A 10,261-nucleotide genomic window follows, 5' to 3' on the forward strand; every position below is an offset into this window, starting at 1 on the left:
TATCCTTCGTTTTTAACCCTAAATGTTCGTTTCTATGTCCGTGTAAGTGTGCGTGTTAAATGTATTTATTTATTATGAATTGACGACCTTCGAATGAAGCAAGAAGACATCTGTACTGGACCGACGATGACTCCTTTGTGAGTCAAAACCGGTTGCAATTTAGCAACACATTGATCACATAAATGCAGGTATTTACAGCATTATTTAGTATTTAAGTGGGAAGGGTAAAAGTGGGATGTTAAGAGAAATCTGTTTTTTTATTTAAAAAAAATAGGGGTTAGAAAAATATATTCAGGGAAATAACACCCAATTTAATAAATAAACAGAAGTATATTTTTTCATACAAAAACACATAAAAAAAAAATAGTGAGCAAAAGTTTTGTTTGTTGTTTGTAAAAATAATTTGCGCTACCAGCTTTATAAGCGACACGTTTAAAAGAGACTGAATATTGTTTCAGAAGGCTGAAATAACTTCAATTTTCTAACCCATGGCAAGGCCACAGCAGACAATGCAGAATCTGATGCCCAATAAAACCAGTAAATTAAAATATTTTTTTAAATAATTGCCATAACATTTTTTCATTGATAAAATGTATTAGTATTTTATAACACAGCAGGGAATCAACTGAATCAAAGTAAAGTAGTACTTTTTAATAAAACCTGAAAAAGCGAACAAGCGAGAAAAAGAATAAACAAGTAGCACTATAATTGAATAAACCACTAAAATCACTGTTTCTGTTGAACTAGTTTGATACCGTTATTAAACAATATTTAAGCGTAGTCTGTAGTCTTAAATTTAACGGTTATTTGAACACATTACGTTCAATAAATCAAATTAATTCATGTTAAACAGATAATATCATGATATTAAACAGACGGAGAGTGTAAACGTACAGCAGAAGTACATATGTTCACGTGTCAGCTGCTACTGGCCGCTGAGCTCCCATGATTTGAATTTTGCTTTCCATCACATCCATAAGAACTAAAACAAATAAGAAAAATGATTCAATTGAAAAAATATAATACTACCTACAGTTACTTAATCCTGCAAACTCGTACGTTTACCTTATTCCCTCGCAAGGGCGGTCCTAGACCTATATTTTTGGGGGGTCACAGGTGGGTCTGGGGGGTATGGAAAATATTGTGCATTTTGAAACATACAAAATTAAATTGACCTAGCTTAATGTGTACAAGCTTCCCAGTTTGTTTCAAGTTTCAAGATTTGTTTACAAATTAAACATGTAATGTGAAGTTTTTGCATTATTGAGACTTGTGGAATCTCATCAACACGAGGTTTTAACAACAAAGGAATACCACAAATATACAAAACATTGGGTTTGAAATGTTAAAACCATAGAATTGTTTTTTTTTACTCTCGCATCATGGTTCTACCTATTCCCCAAGCATTATTGATTTGCGAAAATACCCTTTCAACCAAAATGTATTCCAAAATCAGACTAAGACTTTGAACCAGAACTTATATTTATTGAAGAAGTGTTTGAGAACTTGCACCCATGCAGAGGGACCTTTAAAGGCCTCTGGGGCAGAGCCCCAAGGGAATTTACCTCATTTCTCTTTTGAAGGCTCATCTACAGACCAAGACCTTTCTTTAGAGACCCCAACCAAGTTTCTACGCCCAGCCGTTCTCTCAAATTAGCTGTGACAAAAACCCCGTTTTCCTCCATAAGAATAACATGGGATGGAAATTTAAAGGCCACTGGGGCAGAGCCCCAAGGGAATTCACCATGTTTCTCTTTTGATGGCTCATCTACAGACCAACACCTTTCTTTAAACACACCTACTGAGTTTCTACGCCCAGCCGTTCTCTCAAATTAGCTGTCACAAAGAAAAACAGTTTCAAATTAATATATAGATAATTAATTATTGTTATAAATTTACTAAGTTAATTTTGTAATATACACTGAGAATTTCAGTTAATCATTAAGTAACTATCGACAAATATAACACGAAAAACGTAATGTTAAAAACTGCTACAGTAGGCCTATGAAAACCATTTTCTACCACAAATTTTGTTTCAAAGTACTACATTTATGTTAATTCTGGAAAATACATGAGTTTTGATTGTAATAATTATTGGGTTTTTACTGGTTTACAGTTAAACAGTTTAAGTAACTATCGGCAAATATAACGTGGAAATCGTAAGGTTCGGCTGTTCAAAACTGCTTCAGGAGGCCTAGCTTTGTAGTACAAGTTTATTCTACTAAATTTTGATCTCATTATTGTTAATTTTTATTTTTAACCTTAATTTGCAGTGTTTGTCGAGTGAATATTAAGAGTTAATTTGCCTTAAGGGCTAATAAACGTATATAGGTTTTTAATTATATACCAATATCTGTTATTTAAATTTGTTTTTACAACTTTTATTGGGCTTTTTTTTAGTAGCCTATATTAGTCGCCGGCAATTTTTTACTTTTTAGCCGCGAAAAATGTGTGATTTTGTTAATGGATTCTGCTGACAACCCTGAATAATTGTTAAGTTTGTTACAATTACTTGATAAAAGAAAATTAACACTTAGTAAGAAATACAACTTTGTGAAAGTGATTGCTTATGGTGAAAACTTATACGTACCTTCTTTGATTTTACTCTTTTCAACTCCAATAGCCTGTATCTTCTCCATCTGTTCAGTGACAAAAGCAACTTTTCTCTTGAAGTAGTCTTTGGCAGCTTCCACATCCTGAAAAATAATTTATAGTATGAGTTTTCACATTTTAAAATAGCTGAGTGACTGATTTTTTCGGGGACAAGAGTTCAGCTAGCATTCCTGAGAAAATCAATACAGTGTAACCTTGATTCAATTAATTCTTGGTTTGGTCCCATGAGATTTATTATTATTTCGCTATAAGCCTGCCTTCTCACACACTCGTCTGTCACTAGATCTGTAAAATCGGTGATCGATTTTGATTGGACACTCATGATCAGATCCAATAGGCAAGATCGAGTAAATAGATTTTAATATACAGGAAAATAAAAATACAAGTTTAATATATAAATCACCCAAATTTATTAAAATAAATTAATTTTTACTAATAATTCAACAAATAACAAAATAAATTAATTAATTCACTGTTCGTTAGTCTCAAGTCAACGACAAATGACAAATTAATGTTTTAGTCAGCTTACATCACAATAGTAACCGTTAAATATTACGTGACAAAATATTTTGTGATCTTCGATTGTTTTATCACTCTGATAACTGGAAAGAACTGGTCCCGGTCATTGACCGGCGTACGTGTCAAAACAAAATATCGATCGCTAATGTTTAGACGTTTAGCCTCAGCCCGTGTCGAACTATTGAAGGTTTACTATATATCAATTAATAAAAATCTTCAAAAGATGGGAGGGATTTTCTGGCCGGTGTTAGTTTTACTCGTATTTTTATAAATCATCTCTACAGTCAAGCTATTGATATCTTCTTCCAAGATTTTGCAGAATGATTGTGAATTTTAGATTACAGTAATCGGAGATGTCAGTTTCTGTGATTGTGACAGCTAGCCTAGTAACTGTCCCAATTCCAGACTGTGTCGCAAAATGTGACCATAATTTTTTTATGAAATTTCCCTTTAGCAGCAAAGCTACAAACAAAGCTATTTATTGTATATTTATTGAGTTGCTGTTAAAAATTTATTAATCATGGAAATGTGCATGTATATACAGTATTAAAAACATTGGATGAGTAAATGTGTAAAATGAAACACCTTAGATAGATTTATAATACACCAACTGAGTTAAAACAGAAAAGCCATCTTATGGAGATTTCAAAATAAACAGACATACTCACTTTTTCAATGTAGTACCCAGTACCAATATCAATAATAACTTTTTCAGAATCTGCAATTTTTCCAGGAACATACATCTGAATAAACAATTAAAGAAAATGTCTCAATCATTGAATAATTCAGGCTTTATTGACATATATATATATATATATATGAAATAATTTAATTCAAAGTCACCTGGCCTGTTAGAAATAATGAAAATTTGTAGTACAAGATACAAAATTTGATTATAGTCCAGTCAAATGGGTTTTAAAAAGGGCTTGAAGTAGAAAGTTTATACGTAGACCTAATTTTATTTTTTAAGGCTTACTTTAGAGGCGAGGCGAGGCGCTAATCATAAATCTGAAGTTGTGCACAAAATTTACTTTGGCAAATATGAGGGAAAAAATGTTAAAAATCAATATATGCCAAGCAAACTAAAAAAAAAAACAGACACAGGGACCGTTTGAAAAAATTCAAGAAAACATTTTATGGCTTTATTTTATAGTTGTGCAGAGTGACATAGTAAAAGTTTGCCAAAATCAGTGCACGGGAAACCCCACTAGATGTGGCTGATGGGAAGACAATTTTACAAACTAAACCGATTTAATCCATATATTTAACTAGCTGGCCCGACCGACGTCGTCCTGTCCTAATGTGGTTTTATGTCAAATGCTCGTTCATTTTCAAGATGAGCTCGTTCGCTGCGCTCACTTGCCTTCAGTTACATTTGACAACAAATATTTGTAAAAAACAAATGGAATAGAAACCTATTTTATAGCTCTCATTTGTTATGCATGGATTTGTTTTTAAAAATTAGGTTATCATTACAACAGCTGTTTCCTTAATTAATTTAATCAAGAAATGACAAACATGGCATGGTAAACAAAATAAAACATTCTTCCATAAGATTAAATGCTGCAAAGGGCCATAGGACGCTTCCCTCCACAAACTGCTGTAGGCTACTACTCAAGGACAAAGGCAACAAAAAGGTAACTGTAACTACTTTCATATGCTGCGACAGCTTAAAAAAGATTGGTAAGGATACAGATCCTGTTAGTGGAACCATGATGTCCTTTCCTTTGCTCTCCGGTGTAATTTTGTCTAAACTTTCCTTAGACTCCAGAAATTTTGTCTGGGCAATTTTCAAACTGTGGACTGAATCTTGAAATACCATCAACTCCTGTAAAGCAAACACACATTGGTCAATTTTATGACAACAAAATATGACACAGCCAAGGAATGAATTAAGTGCTTTGGGTAGACCTAGGTTCTTTAGATGTCTTACAATAAACTATTGATTGTTTAAGTATAATATTTTTGGCATTTGATACTTTAACACAGGTTATTGTAATTAGGCTTAGTATGTGCATAATTACAATCCATAAAATATAATTCGTACACCCACTGTGGGACCAAGTTAGGTTAGTTATAATAGCTATCATAGTTGCATCTGATATTAGGCCTATTTTAACTTCTGTTCAAATTACAATTCTTTAAAGTCATCATATTCGTTTAAATAACGCATATAATACTTCGCAATTGCTCGAATTCGAGTAACAGGTACACTACCTAGTGAAAATTAAAAGCAAATATTTTAGCGATAACTTAGTAAAGAATTGGCTGGCAAATCAAAAATTCTAGCAAATCTAAATTTCTTAAACTTACAATATAGGCTACTTAATATGTTTTTAGAAACTGTCAGACATTATTAAGTTTTAAAAAATTCCAAAGTGCTGACAGTTCTCTTATCAGGCTACCTAAAATAGTAAAAACCCTTAAAACACATAAAATTAATTCTAAATTTAAAATAATTGAGGTGACAACCCCCCCCCCCCCCCTAACAGATACGTTCCGCTTAGTGTTAGGACATCGAACCAGTAACATCGTTATTAGTATCGATAGGCTAGTGATACTGTCGTGTGCGTTAAAGTGTCCTCCATCTGTTGACATTATTGGTATTAAGGTACGCGGCCGCATTACTCCGCAAAACGGCCAGCAATAGATTTTATCAGGCGCGCGCACTACTTATTGATGAGTTACCGTATTGCCAGGTTCACACAAGTCGGGAACCCTAGTTATTAATGAACCGAGTTGTTGATTTTAGAATGTTATTCCAGACTGCAGACTGTTATTAAATATGTTAATTTCAAGAATGCAAGCACTCTTTAAAGTTAAAGTATGTAGGCCTAGTCTTAAAACAAGACAAGCAGACATAACCATTGAGCATTGAAATGTGCTCTAAAACCATTAGTTAATAAACATGACAAGAGACTAACTTAAACTTGTGTGAACCTGGCAATAACTCCAGCCATAAGTAGTGCGCGCGCCCGAAAAATCTATTGCTGGCCGATTTGCGGCAAAATACGGCCGCGTAACATAATACCGATGATGTCACCAGATAGAGGACACTTTAACGGACACGACAGTATCAATATCATGTACCTGGCGGATAAGAAAAAGGGGGTAAAGTCAGCAATAAGTAGTGGGCTTGCCCGAAAAAATCTATTGCCGGCCGTTTTGCGGAAAAATACGACCGCGTAACATGAAACCGATAATGTCACCAGATAGAGGACAATTTAACGGACACGACAGTATTAATATCATGTACCTGGCGGATAAGAAAGAGGGGGTAAAATCAGCAATAAGTAGTGCGCGCGCCCTCAAAAATCTATTAATGACCGATTTGCAGCCAAATACGGCCGCGTATCATAATACCGATGATGTCACCAGATAGAGGACACTTTAACGGACACGACAGTATCAATATCATGTACCTAACGGATAAGAAAGAGGGGGTAAAATCAGCAATAAGTAGTGCGCGCGCCCTAAAAAATCTATTGCTGGCCGAATTGCGGCAAAATACGGCCGCGTAACATAATACCGATGATGTCACCAGATAGAGGACACTTTAACGGACACGACAGTATCAATATCATGTACCTAACGGATAAGAAAGAGGGGGTAAAATCAGCAATAAGTAGTGCGCGCGCCCTAAAAAATCTATTGCTGGCCGAATTGCGGCAAAATACGGCCGCGTAACATAATACCGATGATGTCACCAGATAGAGGACACTTTAACGGACACGACAGTATCAGTATGATGTACCTGGGGAATAAGGAAGGGGGGGTAAAGTCAGCAATAAGTAGTGCGCGCGCCCTAAAAAATCTATTGCTGGCCGAATTGCGGCATAATACGGCCGCGTAACATAATACCGATGATGTCACCAGATAGAGGACACTTTAACGGACACGACAGTATCAATATCATGTACCTAACGGATAAGAAAGAGGGGGTAAAATCAGCAATAAGTAGTGCGCTCGCCCTAAAAAATCTATTGCTGGCCGATTTGCGGCAAAATACGGCCGCGTAACATAATACCCATGATGTCACCAGATAGAGGACACTTTAAAGGACACGTCAGTATGAATATCATGTACCTGGGGGATAAGAAAGGGGGGTAAAGTCAGCAATAAGTAGTGGGCTTGCCCGAAAAAAAACTATTGCCAGCCGTTTTGCGGCAAAATACGACCGCGTAACATGAAACCGATAATGTCACCAGATAGAGGACACTTTAACGGACACGACAGTATAAATATCATGTACCTGGGGGATAAGAAAGAGGGAGTAAAGTCAGCAATAAGTAGTGGGCTTGCCCGAAAAAACCTATTGCCGGCCGTTTTGCGGCAAAATACGACCGCGTAACATAATACCGATGATGTCACCAGATAGAGGACACTTTAAAGGACACGTCAGTATGAATATCATGTACCTGGGGGATAAGAAAGGGGGGTAAAGTCAGCAATAAGTAGTGGGCTTGCCCGAAAAAAACCTATTGCCGGCCGTTTTGCGGCAAAATACGACCGCGTTTTATGAAACCGATAATGTCACCAGATAGAGGACACTTTAACGGACACGACAGTATAAATATCATGTACCTGGGGGATAAGAAAGGGGGAGTAAAGTCAGCAGAAAGTAGTGCGCGCGCCCGAAAAAATCTGCGCGACCTGAGTGGCTGCGCATAATAGGATTATAGGCCTAATACTTTATGGTAAAAGTTGGTGATACAAAAGGATCGTCAACCAGTCTAGTCGTAAGTTGTCAGTTTTCACGGCTTTGAATCCTCTATCTGGTGACATAATCGGTATTATGATACGCGGCCGTATTTTGCCGCAAATCGGCAAGCAATAGATTTTTGAGGGCGCGCGCACTACTTATGGCTGACTTTACCCACCCTTTCTTATCCCCCAGGTACATGTTATTGATACTGTCGTGTCCGTTAGAGTGTCCTCTATCTGGTGACATAATCGGTATTATGATACGCGGCCGTATTTTGCCGCAAATCAGCCAGCAGTAGATTTTTTGAGGGCGCGTGCACTACTTATGGCTGACTTTACCCCCCCTTTCTTATCCCCCAGGTACATGATATTTATACTGTAGTGTCTGTTAAAGTGTCCTCTATCTGGTGACATTATTGGTTTCATGTTAAACGCGGTCGTATTTTGCCGCAAAACGGCCAGCAATAGATTTTTGAGGGCGCGCGCACTACTTATTGTTGATTTTACCCCCTCTTTCTTATCCGCCAGGTACATGATATTGATACTGTCGTGTCCGTTAGAGTGTCCTCTATCTGGTGACATCATCGGTATTATGTTACGCGGCCGTATTTTGCCGCAAATCGGCCAGCAGTAGATTTTTCGGGCGCGCCCTCTACTTATTGCTGACTTTACCCCCCCTTCCTTATCCCCCAGGTACATGATATTGATATTGTCGTGTCCGTTAAAGTGTCCTCTATCTGGTGACATCATCGGTATTATGTTACGCGGCCGTATTTTGCCGCAATTCGGCCAGCAATAGATTTTTTCGGGCGCGCGCACTACTTCTGGCTGACTTTATCCCCCCTTTCTTATCCCCCAGGTACATGATATTGATACTGTCGTGTCCGTTAAAGTCTCCTCTATCTGATGACATTATCAGTTTCATGTTACGCGGTCGTATTTTGCCAAATAACGGCCGGCAATAGATTTTTTTGGGCGCGCGCACTACTTATGGCTGACTTTTACCCCCCCTTTCTTATCCCCCAGGTACATGTTATTGATACTGTCGTGTCCTTTAAAGTCTCCTCTATCTGGTGACATCATCGGTAATATGTTACGCGGCCGTATTTTGCCGCAAATCGGCCATCAATAGATTTTTTCGGGCGCGCGCACTACTTTTGGCTGACTTTACCCTCCCTTTCTTATCCCCCAGGTACATGATATTGATACTGTCGTTTCCGTTAAAGTGTCCTCTATCTGGTGACACTATCGGTTTCATTTTACGCGGTCGTATTTTGCCGCAAATCGGCCAGCAATAGATTTTTTCGGGCGCACGCACTACTTATGGCTGGAGTTATTGCCAGGTTCACACCAATTAACTTAATAGGGTAAAAATGAAATTGCCTCAAGTTGATGCTTATGGACGTTAAATCTATTAGGGAGTGGGTCATGTTAAAAAGTTTAATTTAGTGTAGGGCCTAGACCTAGTTTGTGTACCTTAAAACAAAACACATGTATTATGAAAAGTCCTAAGAGTAGGCCTATGCCTAGGTAGATAACCTACAAAATACATACATTGTCGACCTGGTTCTTCAATTGAGCCAGTTGCTGAATGTTGAGTTTACTCAGATCAATGGTTTGGAGTTCTCCCTTACTTTCAGTGGCAGCCATAGTAGTGAAATTATTTAAAATTAAAAATAAGATTTCTTAACTTTGTGTTGTAAATAATTACGATGTAAATACTGGAAACTGGAACTGAACTGAAACCTGGCCTGAGGAGACTGAACAGAGTGGCAGTGGACTGAACTTCTTGTTCTTCATCTTCTATTCCAGATTCCTTACAAAAAACTGGTTTGATTAAATTACCATGTAGCCACACTATTTCACATTCAACACGTCTGTTCTATACATTTTCCCCGGGCATTTTAGAAATGCTACTTAAGGTATGGTATGGTTTTTGTTTTTCTAATGAACTGAGTTTAGTTTATAGCTTATAAGCTGTTGTGGTTATATGTTTTCCGGTTTGAATGACTTGTTTATTTATTTAAGTTCAAGTTTCATCTCTTAAAGTTGGATTTTTCTTTTAAAAATTTAATGAAGTTTAATGGTGGCCATAGCTTGCTATTTTTTTCCATTAGGAGCGTGTGCGTGTGGACAGTTGGTGGTGATTTCCAATAAGCTTTTTTTTATTTGTGTGTAAAGGTATTGGTATCCTATCATGTAGGCTGGGCCCTCTATAATGTGCTCTATATTGTTTCACGTTGTCTTAGTTTACATTTGATGCAATAAGGCGATTCCCTCTTCTTCATTTGAAATGGCCTTTTTGTAGCATTGTTGTAGGTGACCAAATCTAAGTTTGCATACTAGAGAAGATAGGGTCAGAACAACGACAAAACCGCGGTTTTTGGGTACTTTGGCTGTATAGTTCTGTACCATTGTCCTTTAC

At 37.1% G+C, this 10,261-nt stretch overlaps 1 protein-coding gene across 1 annotated transcript; it reads right to left on the reverse strand.

The window, feature by feature from the left end:
- Positions 1–310: 310 nt before the first annotated feature.
- Positions 311–9,572, reverse strand: LOC128983328 (prefoldin subunit 5). Its single transcript, XM_054402575.1, has 5 exons — positions 9,391–9,572; positions 4,826–4,960; positions 3,801–3,875; positions 2,591–2,696; positions 311–982 (listed from the first exon to the last, which is right to left on the reverse strand). The coding sequence occupies exons 1-5, from the start codon at positions 9,484–9,486 to the stop codon at positions 912–914; spliced, it is 483 nt and encodes a 160-aa protein (XP_054258550.1). The 5' UTR covers positions 9,487–9,572; the 3' UTR covers positions 311–911.
- Positions 9,573–10,261: the final 689 nt, after the last annotated feature.

This window comes from Macrosteles quadrilineatus, unplaced genomic scaffold, assembly GCF_028750875.1.
Source record: "Macrosteles quadrilineatus isolate MER2022 unplaced genomic scaffold, UCM_ALF_1.0 Scaffold_1__1_contigs__length_201487025, whole genome shotgun sequence".
In the NCBI taxonomy this organism is placed as follows: domain Eukaryota; kingdom Metazoa; phylum Arthropoda; class Insecta; order Hemiptera; family Cicadellidae; genus Macrosteles; species Macrosteles quadrilineatus.